This window comes from Peromyscus californicus, unplaced genomic scaffold, assembly GCF_007827085.1.
Source record: "Peromyscus californicus insignis strain IS unplaced genomic scaffold, ASM782708v3 Scaffold_16__1_contigs__length_79575227, whole genome shotgun sequence".
Lineage (NCBI taxonomy): Eukaryota > Metazoa > Chordata > Mammalia > Rodentia > Cricetidae > Peromyscus > Peromyscus californicus.
Window position 1 is genome coordinate 73125055 of NW_026294458.1, and position 23011 is coordinate 73148065.

General features: G+C 48.5%; 1 protein-coding gene across 3 annotated transcripts in view; it reads left to right on the forward strand.

Annotated features, from left to right (window-relative positions):
- The window catches only part of LOC128112252 (sodium/myo-inositol cotransporter), a 60291-nt gene extending 41711 nt beyond the window's left edge, over nucleotides 1-18580 (forward strand). For all 3 annotated transcript variants that reach the window (XM_052741211.1, XM_052741209.1, XM_052741210.1), the window contains exons 3-4: nucleotides 5805-5944; nucleotides 18081-18580. In XM_052741211.1, coding sequence (XP_052597171.1) covers nucleotides 5805-5944; nucleotides 18081-18273 — 333 coding nt within the window. In that variant the 3' untranslated portion in view covers nucleotides 18274-18580. The remainder of the gene's footprint in view (nucleotides 1-5804; nucleotides 5945-18080) is intronic.
- Nucleotides 18581-23011: the final 4431 nt, after the last annotated feature.

Here is a 23011-nt window from a genome sequence, read left to right on the forward strand (position 1 = left end):
AGTATATGTATTTCAGCTAATAAACGTTCCAGGAAGCTTCTATTTTTGCCAATGTTGTAGGTAAGTTTTAAAGAAACTGAAACCATAGACAGAATACTGCCCTGGGTAGCAATCAGCTCAGGCTCCTACCTATTGGAAACACGTCTCCACATTGATTTACCTCACATTCCCGTTCTGTCCTTCTCCCTGCCCTCCTGCCCACCGTCCGTCCAGACCTTCTCTGAGCACTTGCGTTGACACGAAAGTGTTCTGTTTTCAGGGCCTGCCTGGAGTTTGCTTCTCTAACCTGCCACAGAAAAGTGGCCGGTCCTCTGCCTTCTTCAGCACTTGGCTTTTCACTTGCCTTTGGCCTGTGCTTTAACTGACCACTTAGCCAGTTACTGTCCCCTGTCTGCAGCATGCTTTAAGAGTAGGACTCTGTGCTTCACACCCGTCTTTCCTTTGGGGTTGGATTTCACAGTGAGCAACTTGACACACTTGTCTGGGGAAAGAAACTTTAAAAAGAATGTTTGCAGGTAAATATTTTGAGTCGTAAGAAATAGTACTTGGTTGTTCCTGATTCCCTCAAAATGACAGTTTCAAAAGACTTGACTTTGATTTCTGGTACCACAGGATTTGGCACACCCCTGAGAAATAAATACAGTTCCTGCTGCCTCCGTGGCTGGTAGTCAGAATGTGTGCATGCATCTTCTCTTCTAATGCTCCCCCCTCCTTTGATTACTGTCAAGTGGCACAGTGAGGCTCGGTGGGTGTTTTACCTGGAACTGTTACTACACACGGGAAATGTTTTGCAGAGTGACCACTTATTAGGCCTGAACTGTGAATCTTGCAGAATCTAGTCAGCCATCATCTTTACAGTCTGTTGCATTTACTGGGGTACTGTCAGAGCTTGTGTTTGATACTACAGTCAGAGTCTTGCTAGATAGCAGTAGAGAACCCAGTACATGAACAGGATGGAAGGAATCCATCACACCCAACACAGTGAACCAGCAAACTCTAATGTTAACAGGGGAGGAAGAAAACAACCATGGATAATCCAGTCAGAACAACAGCCCCCAGGACCATAGGAAATGCCAGCTCCCTCAATAATAACTTTCCGTGGAAATAGCCTTAACTCACCAGTTACATGATGCAGATTAACTCGATTGGAAAACAAGATCCAACCGTTTGTTGCCTTAAAGAGACACAGTTTACTGGCAAAGATACTGGAAAACCTAGTCAAAGGGTGAAGGTCAACCCACCTGGGAAGTGGAGGTTGGAAAGAAGCTGCTGCAGCTCATCTGAGAGCAGAACTAGTTGGAAGAGAGATGTCAAAAAACACCAAGTTTTGTAATCCGCAAATGGGCCAATAAACTGAACAGTTTTCAAAGGCACAAACGCAAATGGCCAGTAAACATTTTAAAAGTGTTCAGCTTCTGTGGCCATCAGGTAATGCACACAAAAACCTCTTACCCCAGTCAGAACCGCTCTCATTAGGGAACCAAGAGCAGTGACCTCTGGTGAGAAGATGGAAGAGAGGAGACCAGAGTCACTGCTCTTGGGAATGTGAAGTGGTGGACCGCTATGGAAACCCGTCTAGAAGTTTCTCAGAAAACCAAAAGTCTAGCTACTGTATGACCCGGTGTTACCACTGCTAGGCAGACACCCCAAAGCTCTAAGTTTGTACCACATGGGCACTTGTACATCCATGTCGGGTGGCCACACTGTTCACCAGAGCTAGCTCTGCCCATCAGCAGATGAGGATAAGGGCAGTGTGGTGCACAGTAGAATTTTACTTAGCTGTAAAGAAAAAGTGAAATCATGGTGTTGTCAGGAAAATTAAGGAGTTGAAAATTACGTGAAGTATCACATGTTTTCTGTCGCTCCAGAACCTAGATTTTGTATATGGATACATATGTATGCGGGGATAAAGATTTTGAAACTTGAATGGGGACCATGAGAGGGTGGGGAGGGGGGGAAAACAAAAGTGAGGGTGATAAAACAGAAAATACACATGAACTGAAGCAGAAACGGGGTGGAGGAGGGGAGGGGCTGGAGGAGAGGAAGGGCTGGGGGAGGAGAGGAAGGGCTGGAGGAGAGAAGGGGCTGGAGGAGAGGAAGGGCTGGGGGAGGGGAGGGGCTGGAGCAGGGGAGGGGCTGGAGGAGGGGAGGGGCTGGAGCAGGGGAGGGGCTGGAGGAGGGGAGGGGCTGGAGCAGGGGAGGGGCTGGAGGAGAGGAGGGCTGGAGGAGAGGAAGGGGTGGAGGAGGGAGGGGCTGGAACAGATGAAGGGGAGAAGTGGTAAAGAGATCAGCCCAATGCAGCTTTGAAAGCTCATTAAAAAGCCGAACATACATAAATCCACCTGTCAAACTGTAAACTTGTGTATTTTGTGTTTTTACACTACAGTAGCTTTAAAAGGAGACAGGATTTCTGAATGCACTGAACGTGTTGTTTTCCTGTCCAGTGCGGTCGGTCGTCTGTGCTGCCCGGCTGGTGGGTCAGTCCCTGGAGGGTCGAGCCTGTTGAGGTCTGTTCCGCAGCTGGGCCTGCTGGTTACAGATCTCTGGGCCTCGTTTGCAGAGAGCAGCCGTACAGCTGTTTTCACAAGTGTTTGCTGTCTGCCCATGAGCAGTCAGTCTGTCCTTTACTTCCCTTGTGTGCTCACAGTGTTGTCTGCAAAAGCCCCCTGCGGTTATACACGTGATTTGTTTCTTAGTGTCCCAGCCTTGTCCTTAGTGCATTTTACTAGGATCTTAAAATACCTCTGTGCTGATAGGTTTTTGAACCTAGAGGGCTGCAACTCTTTAATTTTTGTTTTATTTGAAACAAGGTCTCTACATAGTCCTGCCTGTCCTAGAACTCACTATGTAGAGCAGGCTAAGTCTGCTTCCCAAGTGCTGTGATTAAAGCCATGCACCACCGTGCCTGGGCAGCTCTTCATTAATTCATGTGTGTGGGGTGGCACATACGTGTGGAGGTCAGAGGACAACTTGTGGGCATGAGTTCTCTCTCCCACCAGGTGGGTCTCTGCTGCTGCCCAAGGTTCTGTGAAGTCACCCAGCTACGCTAGACCCAGCTTCACAGTTGAGCCTTGCGTGTGTAGGCAAGATGGCTTGTCGCACATTTGTGGTAGATACACATCCATTTCTTTCCCAAGGTCTTCTATTACGGACCTTAACTCCAATCTCTTGGAAGTTAGTGTTCACTACACTTTTTTTTTCCCCCCACAATTCTGGAAGAATTTTTCTCAATGCAAAGTTTCCAGGAACCTAATGTGTTGACATTTTCAAACAGTGTTATTTTAAAGGCTATGGAGTCTTCAAGTTCAGATCCAGCAAAGAATGGGAATGGCTTTACATTATACAATTGATGATTTCTGTCCTGCCTCTACCTTCTCAGGCCTGACTGCTTAGGGAGTTTGCTCCAGCTAATTGCTGTTGTGACATACAGTTCCAAGTCATAGTCCTAGGAAAAGCTTAGGACTATAGGAAAGAAATAAGAAAAAATGTCATGAATACATAAAGTAGATAATAGTTTGTATACAGAAATTAACTATAAAATATTAAATTTAGCAAGCTTGCATGTTTATAAAACTAAAAGAAGCTAAAAATCATACACAATACTCTTCCCAGTCCAGAAAGCGAAATACTGCATCCTGTGTGAGTGAGTGAGCGATGTCATAACGGTATGACCACGCTCGTTCCCAGCCACATCCTGCTGCTCCTCCAGTGAGCTCAGGTGCTGCCAGGAGTCTCCGTGATGCCCACAGTGAGCTGATCACCGTGTGGGCAGTTCCTGTCTGTACACTCTGCCATAGCAAAGTGAATTTTGGTTGTTCTTGGGTTTTTCACTGCTTGTAATTTACAGAACATCTAATATATGCTAGTTGACTGTTTAATGCTAACCAGTGAGACTTCTCATTAAGAGGCCAGTAGGTAGGTGTTTGGATAGTCAAGTTTACTGTTGGAGTTTTGGCTTCAGGTATGGGGGGGTTGGCACAGGCGAACCTTGCTGTTGTTGGGGGTTCTACTGTAGGGTATAATGTCTCGTTAACATAAATCCAGGTAGGCACAAACTTTCACTGTGATTCTTCAGCACCACACATGTGCTGCAAGATGTGAATTAGGGTAGGAGTAGATAGATGGAATGGTGAGTTCATGGAATTGGTGTTGAGGCTGATGGTGTTCATTGGCCTGCTGACCTGTCCAGTGGGAATTCAATTCTGTATCATCACAGCTAGGCTGTGATGTGTGGTGTATTTTAGGACGAGAGGCTTGAGGCCCTGCTGGCTTCCTCAACCATTCACAGTGTAAAACGGGGGTTGGCCATGTAGTGATGATCAGGTTTGGTGGCCATCTGGTATCTGACGTAACTACAAATCTGCTTTAAGGAAAAACAGCCACAAACACTTCAAATGCATGAGTTGGCTGTGTTCCCATAAAACAATATCTTTGGGAGTCTGCTTTATTTTGAGGTAAGGTATATGAAAAATGTTGAGCAACCTGAGTAACCAAAAACCTTTTATTCCTTTTGCAGTCTGTCTCTTTTTTAAGGAATTACATCGTGTGTGTGTGTGTGTGTGTGTGTGTGTGTGTGTGTGTGTGTGTGTGTGTATGAGTGTGGGCTCACTTTCCCCCATGTGCATTTAGAGGTCAGAGGATAACTTGTGTGAGTTAGTTTTTCCATCCACCACGTGGGTCCCAGAGACTGACCTGGGGTTGGGTAGTGAATGCCTTTAGCCACTGAGCCATCTCACCAGCCCTCAGTCTTTCTTTAAACTACTGACTAGTTTGAAATCGCAGCCAAATGAGTGTGTCCATTTACACAGTTCATGCCTTGATTTTGATACAAGGTGAAAGAATATGTTTGTTTTCTTAATCTGCCTTTATGGTAGGTAGCCATTTTTTTTGACTGATATGATAAAATCTCCTTTTAAAAAGAACATTTCTTTGTGTTTGTATGGTGTGTGCATGGGTACTTGTGTGTGTTGGGGGGAGGATTCACTCCCCTGTGTTTGTGGGGAGAGGGTATGTACTTGGTGAGTGTGTACACATGTGGTGTGTGTGTTTGTGTGTGTGCCCTCACCTGTGCCTGTGTGTGTGTGTGGGGGGGGGTGAGACCAGACGTTTACTTCAGGTGTCTTTGTTGTTTATCTACCATGTTCATTTTTACGGTCTCTCACCAACCTGGTACTAACAGTTTGACTTGACCGGTTGGCCAGTGAGCCCCGGGATGTGCACCCATTCACACCTGTGCACACATGTGCACACGTCTGTCTCTATGGCACCGTCCTTTTCTGTTGTCTGCTCCCCTCCCATGTGTCTGTTCAACTCTTCATTAGACTGTGTGCTGCCATGGGGCACAGGTTGGATCTTACCCTTTGCCCTTTTGGTTGTGATCCCCAATTTCCCTGTGGGATCCAGCCCTTCCCACTTGGCTGTGGTTGGTCATGACTCAGGTGCCCTGACAACAGGCCGATCTCCTGGGATTGCTATTTTGACTCATAACATAGAAGACTGGACAGTGATTGGCCCTGACGGATCCTGGCTGAGGCCCTTGAGAGAAGTCGCTCGTTAGTTCCCATCTCCAGATCCACGGAGCTGTGCTGGCCCCGAGCTCTCTTCTCTGTCTCTGTGAGCTGTCATGTATCTTCAGAGCCTTTGCTTCATTCTATTTAGTTAGTTAGTTAGCCAAAACCAGTTTCAATTGCTTTTACCCAGAGATCTCTAGCAGCGTGGCCTTCATTGATTATTCTAATTTTCATATTGATTGTGATTTTTTTCTTTCTTCTCTTTAAAAAACAAAACAAAACAAACAAACCTAGCCAGAGACAGCTGCTGCTTTGAAACGTACACTAGAATCCCTGATGGACCGAGGAGCCATAGTGAGGAACCTGGAAAACCTTGGTGAGCGCATACTTCCTTACAAGATCTTCAGCCATGGCCGGCAGCACAGCAGAGGCGGGTAAGTCCCTCTGTGTGGTGGGTGGCTTCGTGGGCTTCTGAAAGAATCCGGCTTCTTCTTAGGAGCCACGGTCACTGTTGTGCAGATGTTCTTCAGGTAGCACTTACAGAAGAGTATTGTATTGCAGATGCTGTCTTAGGGTGTTATTGATGTGAAGAGACACCATGACTACCTCAGCTTTTCATAAAGGAAAACATTTAATTGGGGCTGGCTTACGGTTCAGAGGTTCAGTTCATTATTATCATGGCTGGAAGCATGGTGGCATGCGAGAGGAGTTGAGAGTTCTACATCCAGATCAGCAGGGAGTGTGAGCCACTGGGCCTGGCTTGAGCTTCTGTGACCTCAAAGCCAACCCCCTTCAACAAGGCCACACCCCCTCCAACAAGGCCACCCCCCCTCCAACAAGGCCACACCTACTCCAACAAGGCCACACCTACTCCAACAAGGCGCATCTCCTAATAGTTCACTCCCTCTGGGCCTGTGAGGGCCATCTTCATTCAGACCACCACAGATGGAGAAGTCAAACTGGCTTTAGCAGGCAGGTCAGAACAGAGAGCTGAGAATAGACAACGGCCCTGGAGGCTTCCACTGGGGAAGCTGTTTTCAATCTCAGACTTCTTTTATTTTTTGACATTTTACTTTTGCCTTCAGAAGGCCTTGGGTTGCAGATATACAAAGCAGGCTTCTTTGGACCAGCTGCACCAGAGAGGAATGATCCGACTTCCTCCAAACAGCGTACAGCTTTCTCTCTGGGTGTGTTTTGACCAGGGCTCTACTCTCTGGCACTCAGAACTTTGTGCCTTGGGCAAGCTTCTCCGGAGTCCTTGAGCACTGACTTCAGGTCTCACGTTTGCGTTGTCTTGGGAATGGAAAGAGGCTGCAGCTGTGCGCTGGTCAGGGCACTGCTTTATTGCTGTGGGTTTCACGCTGTGGACTTGGGTTGTGCTGCATTTCAACCTGCTGCTGGGATGTGGCACACACTCCAGACATCTTCATTGCCTCCCCGCGTTTTGTGTCAGCTTCTTGAGAGCACCTCGCCTGAGTGCCTGAGTGTTGCTAGGAGACAGGAAGTGCGCAGTGGCTAGGCTTCTGTAGTCATAATAACAATGAGGGATGGAGCATGTGTGCGTGTGCATGTATGTGGCCTAGTGTGCATGCATGGCAGGTTGCACATCCTGTCTTCTTTTTTTTAAAACTTAGTCACACATTGGTGTGACTTTACCACAGGACTGTGGATGTCTTTGCCTTTCGGTTGAAAAGGAACGTATGCAGTCTGTCCAGGAACTGTATGCAGTCTGTCCAGGAACTGTATGCAGTCTGTTCTTACGTAGAAGGCAGCAAGTCGTTGTCCTCATCCATGTGCTGAGGGGAATCCAGTTGGAGTGTCCCTTTTCTGTCTGTCATCATGAGTTCTGTTGCCCCCTGGCATTTCTTTAACTGCCTGAGCCCACACTTGAGAGCGGCTGTGTTCACTCTTCTAGCAGCAGGCCTCCATGTGTGGTGCTGGAGCATGTGTGGCCGGGGTGGAGCCAGTGCTCATCTTGAGGTGCCCACCTGGCAGCATGTGCCTGTTGCAGGCCCTGCCCAGGTGCCTGTTCCTCACCAAGGATCGTGTTTCGATCCCTTTGGCCATTGGTGTTGGAAGAGCTCCTAGGAAGGGAGGGGCACTGTCTTTGCTGTTCTCTGCATGTGTGGCTACCACGGACCAGGAGGAGGGAGTCAGGGTTTGTACTTGTGTTGCGAGAAAAGTCATGGCCTGCGTTGGTCTGGTTAAGGTCCTGTTTTCAAAACTCTGAGTCTGAGTACTAGTGTACAGAGATGCCGAAACGAAAACCGGGTGTGTGACGTCGGTGCAGCGTGGGGGCCTGTGTTACACGGCCTGTCTGTCTAGAGACACAGCGGGACAGAAGTGGGGAGGAGCCCTTCAGTAAGAAGTGGTGCTCGTCAGTTTCATGTGGGCATGGAGTGTGTGTGTGTGTGTGTGTGTGTGTGTGTGTGTGTGTGTGTGTGTGTGTAAAAGTGCAGGTCTGGGCGTGCTATAGTGCGTGAGTGGAAGTCAGAGGACAACGCTTGAAAGTCGGTTCTCCCTTGCCACTCTGTGGGATGTAGGATTGAACGTAGGTGATCAGGATTATGAACAAGCTCCTTCACCCCTGAGCCATCTTGCCCAAGCATGTCGCTTTATTTTTACGTACTCATGAATATTTTCCGTGCTGGTGTTTGGTAACTGAGCACTGAGGCCTAGTTTACTTAGAATTGCCCGAGTAAAGGCTTCTCGATGCCTGTCTTCATCCAGCCCCTCCCAGCCACTAAGCCTAGCCCTCCCGTAGTAAGCGTTTTCTTCAGTTGACAGATCGCTTGTGTGCAGTGTGCATAACCAAGGTGCTACACACATGACGTGTCACAGAAAGTGCACTGTTTACAGATGGTTAAGAAACAGAGTAGGCTTGCTGACTACACATTTAGCATTTAAAGCTTGGGTTCATTTCAGCAGCCTGGAGGTTGTGACAGGTCCTCGCAGTTTGGACAAGGCACTGATTCAGGTTTTTGTGCTGTGTGCATGAATCAGTGTTGTTTAGCCGGCTAATTAAATGGACCTGCATGCCCTTTAGGAACTCGCGTTTCATGTCTGCTATGATCATGTGTTCTAGGAGATACAGTATGTTTCAGTGGCATCCACAAGTCTTAGGATGATTCTTGGGCTCGTCATGGTTGCTGGTGTCATAGAGTTTTCAATCTGTTGGAAGTCTTGGTGTGTGTGCTAACCTAGGTAGCAGTAATGGGGTGTGAATAGAGGTGCCCTCACAGCAGTAGTGCCTGCACAGGGCTGACAGGCAGTCTCTGCCACAGAATTACTTCTCAGCATGGCGGATCACTGCCACTGCCAACCTCTCACGTGCTTCTCCAAATTGGCCCCAAATTATGCCAAAAAATAAAAATGTCATTATTCCAAATACTAATTTGGTCAGACCCTACTTGAGAAGCAGGTTATATTCTAGAGACTGGTCTGCAGATCCCTGTTACTGGGAACTTGTTTGCTCACTGGACAACTTGATGGTTCAGTTCCCACCCATCCAGAGACAGTCCCTGTCTCCAAGGGCTGCGGAATTGGGTGGGTTGTTTATGCTGACCTGAGGACCATTTTAAACTTTTAAAAAATGTTCGTCTGGCTGCCGAAGCCTGGTCTGCTCACCCTTCTCAGAGATGGAGCAAAGGGTTGGGACACCTGTAACTGTGTGCATACGATTTTTCTATGCTCCTAAGGGCAGCATGTCCTAAGTCAGCTGGCTGCCAGGTCATGATCTTGGGAACAGAGCAGAGTTGAAAAGATTCCTCTGCTGCTTGGGTCTGGTGGGAGTGGTTGGGAACTTCGGGGCTCCTGGATCAGCTTTTCAGATGGAAGCTCTGGCTTCTGTGCCCACATGTTGTCACTGGGCAGTACCTGGAAGCCACCAGAGTACAGCCTGGGGCTGCTGGTCTTAGATGGGCAGGGAGTCATTCTTCACTCTGGATTTGCTCTGGTTCCTTGCAGGCCTCTGGATGATCTCTCCTTGTGCCTTCACAGCTTGAGGCCTGTCTGTTGGGTGGAGAGGGTACCTCTGTAGGTGTCCCTTGCTGTCTTACACTAGAGTGGGAGCAGTGGGGGTAGGTGCTCCATTGACCCATGCTTCAAAGGGCTAGCTAGCATCCTCCCGAGGCCTCGAGGCCTCGTGATGCCTGCTGCAGACACAGCAGCCAGTCTCATTCCAGGGCTGCAACCCTTTGAAGCTCTTTGCACCATTTGGGGCTGTGGGTGTGTGTGTGTGTGTGTGTGAGAGAGAGATTGCTAGAGCAGAGGGGAGGTCTCTGGTGCTGGGCTTGTGTGTCTCTCAGGTGGCCTGTGACTGACCACGTCTATAATGGAGCAGCTGGGGGCTGGGCTGACCTCATGTCCGTAAGAATCTTTAGGTGTGGAAGGCCTTAAGTTTGGTAGGTGCTGACGACAAAGCTCTCTGGCTGTGTGCAGGACACTCTTCTATTTACAGCCCAGCAGAATGCTCACAGTAGCCGCCTCTGGTGAAGGAGTGGAATTTTACTGACTTATTCCCTAAATGTGTGTGCAGCTTACTTACTCTGAGCACGCTGGCGCCCTCTCTGGAGGAGGTTGAGTCTCCTCTGTAGTTTTCCTATTCGTTAACGTTTCTGTGTTCTTATGTTTTCCTGCCAGCATGAGTCAATGGGTGTCCTGGCCCCATTTCTGTGTGTAGGTGCTCTCTGCAGCTTGTTGGGGGCAGGGATGCTATGTCCTTGAAGGTTTCTTTGAAGTGGCATTTCCCCAAGGTTTGTCGAATTACTGGTTTTTAAAATGCACACGACCCAACAGATAGAAAGGGAAGTGGGTTTGTCTGTAGACAGCCCTTCGCCTTTAAGGTGAATAATTCGCTGCCTCTGTGAAGTCTGAGATCAGAAAGGTTTAACCAAGACGGTGTAGCAACAGGCATGCACACAGATCGTCTCTTGTCCTCTTGTCTTCAAACAGGTTCCAAGATGCTCTGGGGCTGCAGAACCCTCCCACCCCTCCCAAACTCCCCCACGCCCTGGGAGCCACTAAGCCCTTCAGTGGAAAATTCCACCGTCTGCCATTGGGAAGGGGAGGGTGTCTGAGAGGGACAGTGACAAAGAACATAACTCCAGTTGAGCGAGGAGCTCTTTTTGTGGGCTTCAGACAAACGGAATTGGAAAGAATGCAGTCTTTCTCGCTAAGAGCGCCACCAGGGAACATCTCCTCCCCAGCACCTCCAGCAGTGAGGCTCAGGCCCGGGCAGTGACCTTGCTGAAGGGCAGGCCCGCTTTCAGAGCGGCGGGAACTGGAGTCGGGTTTCCTTGGGGAAGCTCTGCTGTGCAGGGAGCCGGCTTGGGAGCATTGTTCCCAGTATTGAGCATGCCTGCCCTATGAAACCATTTCTCGGAGCTTCTCCTCAGATCGCTGGAGCTCTGGTCCTTGTGGGGAGTTTGGCGATGTTAAAGTGACTTAAATTCAAAGGAGGGTGAGTAGTCACCCTCAGACCGTTTGTGCAGAGGAAGTTCGCTGCCCTCGGCCTTGAACACTGCATCTGTAATGAGATGTGCTTTAGTGTACTGTGTCTGTTTGGGTCCCACCTCTCCCTGCTCGGCAGCAGTGAGCGCCTCACTTCCACTACTGAGGGTTGGTGTGCAGCTCTGTAGAGAAGGGATGCTCGGGTGAGCAGATGTCAGCTCTGTTCCTGAGAAGATTCCGTGATTAGAACCACACACAGGAAAGAGACCTTCAGATGTAAACACTGCTGGGCTCTGGGTTCAAGGCTGCCTGCCGTAGGGATGCTCGCACCTCCTGGCTGCCTGGTGTGTTCTTCTGTGTGTGCAGCATGTGACTGAAAAATGCTGAGATGTGGAGTGTAATCAGAGTTTAGATTATTGCACTGATGTTTTCCACAATGATTTGTCTACTTACTGGTTCAATAACTGATGAAAATAAAAACAGAAAACGGAAACTAACTAGCTGGAGTGTTTCATTCCTATGGTTTATTAGAATGCCCTCTTGTAGGCCTGTCAAGGCAGTTGCAGAGGGTTCATAGTTCTAACTCCTACCATCGGTGAGGGACTCAGAGTGAGATGGATGGAGATGAGAGGATCCACATACTAAGACTTCAGTGTTTTCTTTCTGCCTCGCCACTCCAAGACACAGGAAGTCACCGACAGCTTTAGGACCCAAAAAGTTACAGAATTACAGGTCATAAGTGATAGAAAGGAAAATACAGCTTGACCCCTTGGTGAGCGCCAGAAGCATCCACAGTTGTCCTGGTGTGGCGCCCGACCTTGTCCTTCCCCTTTAGCTCAGCACCTCTGTATCCAGCTGTGGAGCCTGCAGCAGGGTGGAGGGAGCTGCCCCTCCATCAGAGCCAGCCTCTGCAGGGTCTCAGGCTTTATGTCTCTGTAGGCTTAGGTTGTCAGGAGACAGGCAGCATGCCGGCCTCAGAAGCGGTCCATTCCCCAGAGGTGCTGTGTAGGTGGCGCAGCTGTAACGGGATCGTTCTCAGTGCTGTTGTCTGTGGCCCACAGCTGGGGGAGGATTGCTGCAGCCTGGCAGGAGTGGGAGTCTTGTGGGAGTTGTAGGAGCCTGAATTTCTTTTAGCACAAACCCCTGGTGACTTTTTCTTAATATCAACTGGCCAAAGGACCGTTCTAGAAGCCTGAAGTCCTGTGTACTTAATTGCTTCGGCCTTCTGAGGTTTGGCTGCAAGACACATCCGCTTAAGTTTGCTAGATAATAGTTAAGAACAAAAGGATGCTGTCTGGAAGCAACAGCTCTTCTTGTGTGAGAAGGCCATGTGGGTAGACTGGGCCACTCAGGCACATGGGTTGAGTATGCCCTGTGTTATGATATATTGCATGGGGGACCCCGAGGGTATCCCGCGTGTGCAGGGAAACATGCTGGCATGCTGGGCAGACGCAGCGGCAGGCCGGCAGGCTGGCAGGCTGGCGGGCGACCCTCACCTTGCAGGCGTGGTGGCGAGGTGGTGGCAGTCATTCACGACCCAGACGCTGCATCCACGCAAAATGGTTCATTATAATAGAGAGAAGACGATAGGAAAGAGGGAGAGAAGAGAGAGAAGGGGGGATAGAGAGAGGGTCGAGGGTTGCACACCTTGTGGGAGGAAAAGCAGAAGAGAGAGAGGAAGGGGAGGGGCCTTTGCCAAAAATGAGGCTTTTACGACAGGACACAGGACAGTGCCAAGGGGCAGGTCAGAATATTAACATCCTGTAATTAAGGTGCCTTGGTTTCTGGGCAGGAGGAGGAGGCTTGGCTTTCAAGGAGAGGTGACTACAGTATATCTGCCCATCTCTGAGCTACTTGCCCCTCCTCTGCTGGGTCTTTCCTTTTCATGGAAATTTCCATGGTATAATGGGGAGCCAGGGGAGTAGAAGCAGTCTTTGCCCACATCAGCCCCAGGCACAGATCCATAGAGTGATAAGCTTGAAATGACAGTCACACGCTGTGGTTGTGGGCACAAACCCACTTGCAGTTTGGCCAGAGCGCGTGTTTGGGTTTGGTTGCCAAAGGACTGGAAAACTGCAAGAGGTGAATTAAAGAGTAAAGGTCACAAGGTTCGGTAGCAATGAGGGCTCCCAGAATCCAAGCCACGACCCATTCTGAAGACCTCCAAGCCTGCAGAGCCCCTGTAACTCACTGTGAGGGAGGAGGCGCGTCCAGGATCTACAGTCTGGAGCCCTGGTTCCAGGTTACACTGTGGCCTGAAGTAGACCAGTTCTCTTTCTGGTTGTCACTTCCTCAGTTGAAGGCGTTAGTTAGGCTCTGTTTTCCTGTCTATCACTTAGAGAAGACCTGGTCTGTGAGTCCTCCCTGTGGCTACAGGCAGCAGGGGGAACTGGGGATGGTGATAGAGGCTCCCTGCGTCTGTTCTTCTTGATGTTAGCTTGTGAAGTTGAAAGGGGACCGTGTGTAGACCATACTCTAGAAAACAATGCCAGACCCAGACTAACACTCAGCCTCTCCTCTTAATGACACGCATGAGATTTTCACTGCCCTCCATCCTTTTTCCAGAAGATGTTGAAGAGGTGTGAAGGCACTTTGGAAATTAAGGTGCCTAAGACTCTTTAAGATCTGAACCAGAGGTGTCTGGGACACCTGGCTCTGTGGTTCCATCCATCCTTGGGGATTCTTTTTGCTCTTGTCACAAAATGGTATTTAAAGGCTCTGGAGGTATGCGTCTAAGGACAGTTTGGTAAGTGATGAGTAGGAGGACGGTGGAAGTGTGCCATTGACCGAAGAGGGTTGAGTTGGCTGTTGGCACCTGTAAACATACTTTCTCCTAGACCATTTAGATTTCTGCTTACCGATGTGCTTAAAAAGTCTGTGAGGGGGTTGAATGGGAGGTAGAAGAAATCAGTGCTTGCTGTTGACAGTACTGTGGGTAAAACCAGGGTAGTCTCAGAACTGGTATTTAAATAAGTTGACTTACAGACCATAGAAAGGGTAGAACTTAGAGAGGGAAGGCATGGGGCATCATAGGCTGGCAGTAGTAGTGAATCGTTACAGGGCACAGAACAGCCAGGAGCAGGCTGAGCATCCTGCCATGTCACCTGCCAGTGCAGGGCTCTGCATGGACAGGCAGGCACACAAAGCCAAGTGACAGGAGCCTCCTCAGAGAGAATGGATGTGTCCAAAGATTCTGCTGTCAACTCAGGGATGGGAGTCAGACAGTGGCCATAGCTGTTGATGATGGTTGGGAAGAGCATTGTGATTAATACTGAGTAAAAGAATAATGGGCAGTGGGAAGAAAGACATGCTGGGGCTGTGTTGGATTAAAGCATGCCAACTGCCACCAAGTAGCCAGAATGAAATGAATGAGCCAGTAATACTGGCAGTTGGCATGGAGGAAGTGGTTTGAGATAACCCCCACTTAACGTTTCAGGCTCTGCTTCCTAGCCTTGCTTAAGGTACGTAATCATGATCTAATGTTGAACAAATGAGCCATTCATGAATTGTGTGTGTGTGTGTGTGTGTGTGTGTATACAAATAAATGGAATTAAGCCTTGGAAAGCTTGGGGGGCTGGTGTGTAGTTCCCATAGTCATTATATGTAATTATCTATTCAGTGAGTAAAGAGACAAGTTACTGCCCCAAGAAGCCATTCTAGTAGTGTGGCAGTTTGAATGAGAAATGTCCCCTATGGGATCCTGTATTTGAATCCTGAGATTCTGTTGGTACTGCTGTTTGGAGAGGCATGGGCCCTTGAAGAGGTGCAGCATTGCTGGAGGATGCCCTTGATTGTGAGTGGGCTTTGAGGGTTTATAGCTACACCCCATTTCCAGTTCACTCTGTGCTTCCTGTGTGCAGTTGAGATGTGCTCTCTCAGCTTCCTGTTCTGTCCACTGTGCATTTCCTGCCATTATGGACATCTAGCCTTCAGTAACTTTAAGCCAAAACAGACCCTTCCTTAAGTTGCCTTTAGTTGTGATGTTTTTTATTCAGCAACAGAAAAGTAACTAATATAGTAATTTTCTCTTTGGTTCTAATTTGTATCTGATTGATGACTTTTAAGCATCTGTCTTACTTAGAGTTTCTCTTGCTATGAAGAGACACCATGACCACAGCAACTCTTATAAAGGAAAACATTTAATTGGGACTGGCTTACAGTTTCAGAGGTTTAGTCCATTATCGTCATGGTGGGACATGGTGGCATGCAGGCAGACACGATGTTGGAGAAGGAGCTTGGAGAAGGAGCCGAGAGTTCTACATCTTGATTTGCAGGAAGCAGAAGGAGACTGCGTGTCACGGTAGCTTGAGCATGTAAGACCTCAGACCTGCCTCCACAGTGACACACACACTTCTTCCAACAAGGCCACACCTTATGATGCCACTTGCTACGGACCAAGCATTCAAACACACGAGTCTATGGGGCCATACCTATTCAGACCAGCACGGCATCCTTTCTTGTACTTTATCATCTCTCTGTTTGGTCTGTTCATTTACAACTGTTTACATTGAGACTTTTTTTTTAACTTAATTTGTTTATATTTTTTAAATTCAATTTTTGAGAGTTCTTTGCATGCTAGATTCAGGTATATTATCTGAGATATAATTAGCAAATCCTGTCTGCAGCTTGTCTTTTTACTTAGAGAATTGTTTTTAATTTTGATGGTCTATTTTATTGTGTTTTTTTAAAATTATGAATTTACTTTTTTGTGTTGTCTGATGAATCTTGGCTTAATCCCAAGGTCACCAAGGCTTTCTTTTTACTTGTTTTTCCTAGACATTTAATAGTTTGATTTCGATCTGTTCCATTTTTGAGTTAATTTTCCTGTGTGGTACATGGTGTGGAACAAAGCGCACTTTTTCAAGCATTAAGAACACTGAATTGGTGCACTGCTGTGCCTGTCTGCCTGGGTCTGTCTAGTCATGCTGTCTGGATCACTAGTGCTTCTTCAGTCTTAAAATAGGTGATGTTTGTTACTCAGCTTTATTCTTTATCAAGCTCTTTGGCTGTTGTACATTCTATGTATTTCTATATGAACTTGAAAATTAGTTTGTTGGCTTTTTTGTTTGTTTGTTTTGTTTTTTTGAGACAGGGTTTCTCTGTGTAGTTTTGGTGCCTGTCCTGGAACTCACTTGGTAGCCCAGGCTGGCCTCGAACTCACAGAGATCCACCTGGCTCTGCCTCCCGAGTGCTGGGATTAAAGGCGTGCGCCACCACTGCCCGGCCATTTGTTAGTATTTTGATTGAGTTGTTGGAACTATTAGTCAGATTGGAGAGAATGACCATCTAAATAATTGAAAATTCTTCCCCATTGTCAGTGTAAGTAAGAGAATAAGAAACTCTGCCCTGGGAATATAGATGCCGTAGTAAACGCTTAGAACGTGGACAGCACTCAGGAAGTTAAAGCACGGGCAGACTTTTAAAGGCACAAGGAGACTGCGTAAGGCACTTAGACACAAAGTTTACTTACTATTTAAGGAGGTTGAGGCGGGAGTATCAGTCAGTCTAGATATTTGCTTGCAGCAAGCTTTCTTGGACCGCCAGCCCCAAAATCATGACATGGAGACTTATTATTAATTATGAATGCTCAGCCTTAGCTTAGGCTTGTTTCTAGCTAGCTTTTTTTTTTTAAACTTAAATTTACCCATTTCTATTAATCTGTGCGCTGCCCTGAGGCTTGATTACCTAATCTACATACTGTCCATCCTGCTTTCCTGCTTCTTCTGTGTCTGTCAAGCACCTCCAGTTCGGGCCTCTCTTCTTCACTGTCAGCCCCTTTCCGTGTTCATGTCTTCAGCTGCTGTTGGCTCGTTGGTGACCCAGTTCCACTAGGTTGCTTACAGAAGCAAGGATGAAGGTCTGTTTACAGGCGCATAAGCCTGTATAACCTAGTAAGAGCCTACATGGCCCCTTCCCTGCACTGGACTACAGGGGCTGGCTGAGAGGAAACTTCCTGCCCAGGTACTGTTTCCAAAGAATGCGATGGACTGTAAACAGACCTACCATGCTTCAGTTTCATCAGAGGAGGCCTGGCGAGAGCAAGGCATGAGGGAGACAGTGCAAGGTGTGGACATGGAGTCCGGCTGCTCTGTGGGAGGTGGTCAGCAGGCCTCCAAGAAGACCTTTGTCAGAGACCTGAGGAGTGGGCGGAGCTCTGTGGATTTGGGCAGGAGGAGCATTGAGGACAGAACCTCAGATGGGATTGTGCTTCCTGAGTTCGGAGAGGCATGGCTAGAGAGGAAGATCATCTCACCCAGCTAGAACATTCCAAAACTGCCAACAGTCTCTAGCCACATTATCCAAATCAGTGTGGAGGAGGCTAAACCCTGCCCCTGCCCTCTTGGAGTTTTTGAGCTCCCTAGCTGGCCTGAATTCACTGTAAAGAGCAGTTGGCTTTGAACTTGAAGTGATCCACCTGCCTTTGCATATGAAATGCTGGTATTACAGGTGTACACCACTACACCTGGCTACTTTTGAGTGTGGACAGCGGGGGTGGGGGGGGGGGTGGGGAGGGGGTAGGCAAGGGACAGTCCTTTGTATCATTGTCCAGCAGGGTACTGACAAAGTTTTGGACCATAGCTGTCTGTCATGCCATTTAGCGTCATTCTGGCATGGATAATGAATATTCTGTCTTCCTGAAGGGCATGCCATTTTCACTGTGGTCCTTGTCAGTTCTGGATCCTACAGGGTGGCTCCGGGTAGTTCTTTTTCCTTATTGGGTACATGGCTGATATGGCGGACATAGAAAATTAGAAGGCCCCCAATATTTTCATAAAAAGAATCAGTAGATGATTTAGAATTCCATTCTTGTTGGTAGGTTAGAAAATTCTAAGTACATAATTAGTTACATAATTAGTACAGTTAGTTTGTATTATTCCTGCTGTGCCTGATGACACAATGCATTGTGCTGCCCTAAAGGTGGTTTAGAATAGTTTACAGGACGTAGTGAGGAAGCCAGTCTGGAAGGAGAGTGGCTGTGCCCACTGCCCTCTTCCAGCTTTGCACGAGCGTGTGAGTAGTGAACTCTGTCTGGGAAGGGTAAAAGTCACAGCACTGACCACAGCAGCAGGACTAGTACATTCCAGATACGGGAATTCATCCATTGCTGTCTTGTTGCAGGTATTTCTTGGTGGATTTTTATGCCCCAACAAGTGCTGTGGAAAGCATATTGGATCACTTGGCTCGAGACATTGATGTGGTTAGACCAAATGTTGTGAAGCATCCTCTGACCCAGGAAGTAAAAGAATGTGGTGGCATAGTCCCAGTCCCACTTGAAGAAAAACTATATTCAACAAAGAGGAGGAAGAAGTAAGAAGATTTTCTGGATTTTGGCCTTATATCGAATCCTCAGTGCACATCGGGTACTGATAGGTTATTTTCTAGGATGCCCATGCCCATGACCCTTCTGCTGCAGGAGGTGGGAACTGCTCGCTGAGACCTGCCCTGTTATCTCCGGTGCCTACAGACCAATCTTGGTTTCATTAGCATTGTGTAATTGTCAGTAGGGTGTCCACCTTACCACTGCAGCATTTGGAGAGAAAAGTGTTATTCATACTTAGGTGTCTTGCAAAACTAAATGGAAAGCAGAGAGCAGAGTAATAAACATGACTTTACCAATCTGACTTGTGTATTGCCTCCCCGCCCCCCGTCCCAGCACAGTGTACCCCCAAAGCTGGCAGCTCTACTTATGCTGTGATCCCCCACTGTGTTAGGAGGACTCTGAAGTTTGGGACCCAGGTGAGCTAGCTCATGGCGACCAGACAGTCCACGGAATTAGCGCTCTCTTTCCCTGTCTACACAGCAGTAGTCCTGGGAGGGACACGAGTGTTTGGGGGCAGCTGGGCGTCAGCATTGCTTCCTCCGCCCCTTCCCCACTGGCTTCCACCCCTTCCATCACCGTCCCTCAGCCATCCCTGGACGGCCCTTTGGAAGAAGGCAGAGGGATGGTGTCCATTAGGCACACACAGGCTTTTCCTTGGAATAACAGTCGCGAGGATCTCATCATTGGCCTTCTCAGGTGGTCCCTGCTTAGGGTCCACTGTCATTACAGGTGACAGCTGCTGTTGGTAGGAAGCGCCCGTCACCTGGGTTGCTGGTCGTGTTGAGTTATAGCATCAGGTTGTCTTGCAACAGGAAGAGGAGGACAGGGGACACAGACCTGTACGTGAAATCCACAGTGCTGCTGTCACTCCTAGCCAGGGTCCTGCAAAGCTGCCTGTCTCGGCCCTGGCCATTACTGTGTCACTGCTCCTGTCCTGAGGGCCCAGGCAGCACCTGCTTCTGTTCCTTCCAAGTGAAAATTACAAGACGTTCTCCTGAAGAGCAGCGGAGATGACTCTGAGGTTAAGAGTACTGGCTGCTCTTCCAGAGGAGCCGGATTCAACTCCCAGCACCCGCACGGCAGCACAACCATCTGTAACTCTAGTCCAGGCTGTTCGATGCTCTCTTCTGTCTTCAGTGGGTACTGCATGTCAGTGTGCACAGGCGCATGCAGGCAAAACACTCACACACACAATAAAAAACTCAAAAACAACAAAACAATAGATCAGTTAAGAGGTTCAGAATTTAAGGCTAGGAATAAAAGGGATAGAGTAGAGATTATCTGGGGGAAATATGCTACTTCCTGTTCGTTATGAATTCTCTAAAACTGTGGGCTGTTGACAGGGCTCCCAAGAGCCCGCATTCATCCACTAGACAGCTTGCATCCCACGTGCTTTTCCTCGAGTGCCGTTGTCTTCCTCAATTGATGACGTCCTTGTTACATCCCACGTGCACATGTTGTCTACTAACCTCATTTAATCTCTTCAGCCCTTTGAGGGAGCATTGTTACCCATGCTTTTGGATGAAAAAGCTTGACGTGGGTTTGACCTTAAACCCAGTTACCACATGATAGCTGGGATCTCGAACCACATGATAGCTGGGATCTCGAACCACATGATAGCTGGGATCTCGAACCACATGATAGCTGGGATCTCGAACCACATGATAGCTGGGATCTTGAACCACATGATAGCTGGGATCTCGAACCACATGATAGCTGGGATCTCGAACTGGGGACTCAGATACTCTTCGGTTCTCATCTGTCTTGCAGTGTTGATGTTGACTTTGCCTCTGAAGTTAAACGAGATTCACGGTGTCTGAGGGAAACTGTTGCTGAGGGCTTGGCATCTGTTCCCATGGTCCGAGAGTGGCACTAACCCTGAGAAGACAATTGTCACCATTGGGCATTCCAGATCACGCGAGTATTCAGAGCCCTGTGGCACAGTTTGAGTGTTAAGAAGGAGGTGGCTAAGTAGAACAACTGTGCAGTGTGCTACTTCCCGTTTGGATGCTTACAAATGAAGTCACTGTCCCTCTGTCCTGAGTGATAATACACGGTGGGCCCTAAGCAGCGTATTGCAGCTTCTGCCCGTGCATGGCTGGTGTTTGAGCACATGCCAGTGATTTCCAGGCTGTGCGTTTTCTGTCAGAGGTAATCTTCCTTGGCTGATGACAGTCTGAGGAGCTGTTACAGTTCTCTGCTTCTTCAGTGAATGGTGATCCACAAGAAAACGGTGATGCGCAATAAACATGAGCATAGCACTGAGCAAGGAAGCGGATAATTAGCTGGCTGGGAATACACAGTCCCAAATGGAAAAGTCCCACCAACGGCAGCTACAAAGGCTGTGAGAAAGGAAGGGTGCCAGCAGAGATACCCAAGGCCCTGAGTGCGAGAGCAGAGAATTGGAGGGAAGCGGGCATGATAAGACATCTAGGGGCTAGTTCTGGAAGTCTGGAGAATTCTGAGAAATAAACTTGAAGAGATAGAGTCATGGACCTGAGCTGCAGAAGCCGGAGAACTTAGACCTTAAGGCCACACACAGCTCCTCTGGATTCACATCCTTCCAGAGGGTGTCTTAGATTTGTAATTTTGACTATCTGGTCTACCTTGGATGGGGTCATCTTAACTGATACTCTTGGCTTAATTCAACTGCCCTTCATAATCCATGATTCTTGGACAGTTAAGTTAAGATCTAGAGGCTAGGTGGCCCAGGGCGGGTAGAAGCCACCCAGCAGGTACCACCACAATGAACAGACATGTAATGGAGAGGTGGGAAAGTTAGAAGAGCAGAGCAGTGTGCGTACTAGGGAGAGAGGCAGGACTGGAGATGTGGTGGTGGTGAATGGTGAGAGAGAGGGCTGAGGTCTGCATGCTGTCACTACCCAGCAGGATTGGAGGGATGATGTACAACAGCCTGGAACTTATGCAGATGCAGACTCAGCCCCTGAACCTGCTGCAAGTCTCGGGATCCCCCTGGCGCTGGGCGACAATGGAGGCCCAAGATGGGGAAAGGTTCATGTTCTGGATTGGACCTCTTTGTAAGACTGCCATGGTCCTCGACACCAGAGGCCATGTTGGTGTCAATGGTCCATGCTGCTGCCCCAGGCCATGATGAAGCCTGAGATCCATGTGGATGTAAGCAGTCTGTGTCACTGCTCAATGCCTTGGTGATGTCATTGGGCTTTGCCACCTCAGGGAGCCATGCTGATGTGAGTGGCATGTGTAGCATCTGAGACCATGTCGAAGGACATGAGTGGGTCAATGGTCTTGATATGGCCAAGGGTAGTGTTGATGTCCGTGGCCTCTGTTACCACCACCAAAGCCCAAGCGGATGTCAATGGTCAGAGCTACCGCCTGAAGCCAAGTTAATGTCCCTGGGCACAGGAGAGCTGGCCTCGCCTCTTGGTGGCCCACAGCACTGCAGTGCTGGTGGTGGTATGGGCATGGGAGAGCTAACCCTGCCCGACTCTGGCCAATGCATGGCTCTCCTCAACTGATGGCTTCTGGTGTGGATACAGGTGGAAGAAAACTCATCCTCCCTTGGGCTAGGAGTTTGACCACACTCCAGTGAATATATGGACGACCCAAAATTGACTTGTTTTTTCTTGTGTGTGTGTGTGTGTGTGTGTGTGTGTGTGTGTGTGTGTGAGAGAGAGAGAGAGAAAGAGAGAGAGAGAGAGAGAGAGAGAGAGAGAGAGAGAGAGAGAGAGAGAGAGAGAGAGAGATCATGGGAAGGGGCAGATATGGAAGACTGGGAGGTGAGTGCAGTGTGGCACAGGATGTAAGATTCCTGAATCATCAATAATAATGATAATCCTTTAATAAATGATACCCTTTAAAAAAATATCTAGAGACTAGACCGGCTAGGTGATGCTTTTCCTCACAGCCCTCTCACCTTCCCAGGTCCAGATTCCTCTTCTGCTTTCTCCCACCATCTCCTACAACCTACTTGCAAAGGTCCTGAGTGGAGTCCTTGTAATAGCAATGTTTTGTCGGTGGTCCAAGGGTGCTTGCCTGTGGCCCAGATCTATGGAGAGCCAAAGCACAAAGTATTCCTAGAGAGGTGGGTGATAGATGGAAGCTGAGGACCAAGAAGCGTCTTTGAGCTAAGCCTTTGGGAAGATGTCCTCAACATATCTGCAAGTTGATGACTGTTCCAGAAAGCCCTCCATCGTGGAGCATCAGCAGAGAAGGGCCATGCTGATAGGGATGGGAGTATTTAAAGCCTTAAGCTGTGTTTCCCTGCCTCTGGGTCTAGCTGACTGGGTAAGAGTTAGTTAGGTATTGGTCCAGCCCGACTGAGGTCTGTGTGGCCAGCCAGAGCTCAGTATGAATGTTGTTCTTTTACCCTCTTCTGAGCAGGGAAGCCAGTCTTCCAGTGCTGCGGAGAAGACACAAAGGTCAGAGAAAATACCCTTATCTAAAGCCACGGGGAAGGAGTTAGATTGGGAGCCTGTCTGCCTGGTTCCCAAGGCCATTTTTGGCTTGATACACTCTTCTGGAGGCAACCCCTGCTGGCCTGCAGCCCACTCTTCGGCACGGGTGACCTCTCCTGGGATGCTTCTGTCCCACAGCCAGACTCAAGCCCCAGGCTCCTTCCATGGGGGAGTGGAGCTGGGGCTCCTTGAGAGTGTTTTTTTCTTTGCAGGTCTTCAAAGAAGAAGATGAATTTCCTGGAGCCCAGGCCTCCTTTTTGCCTGCTTCTTGGTACTCTGTGAGTTCCCACCAA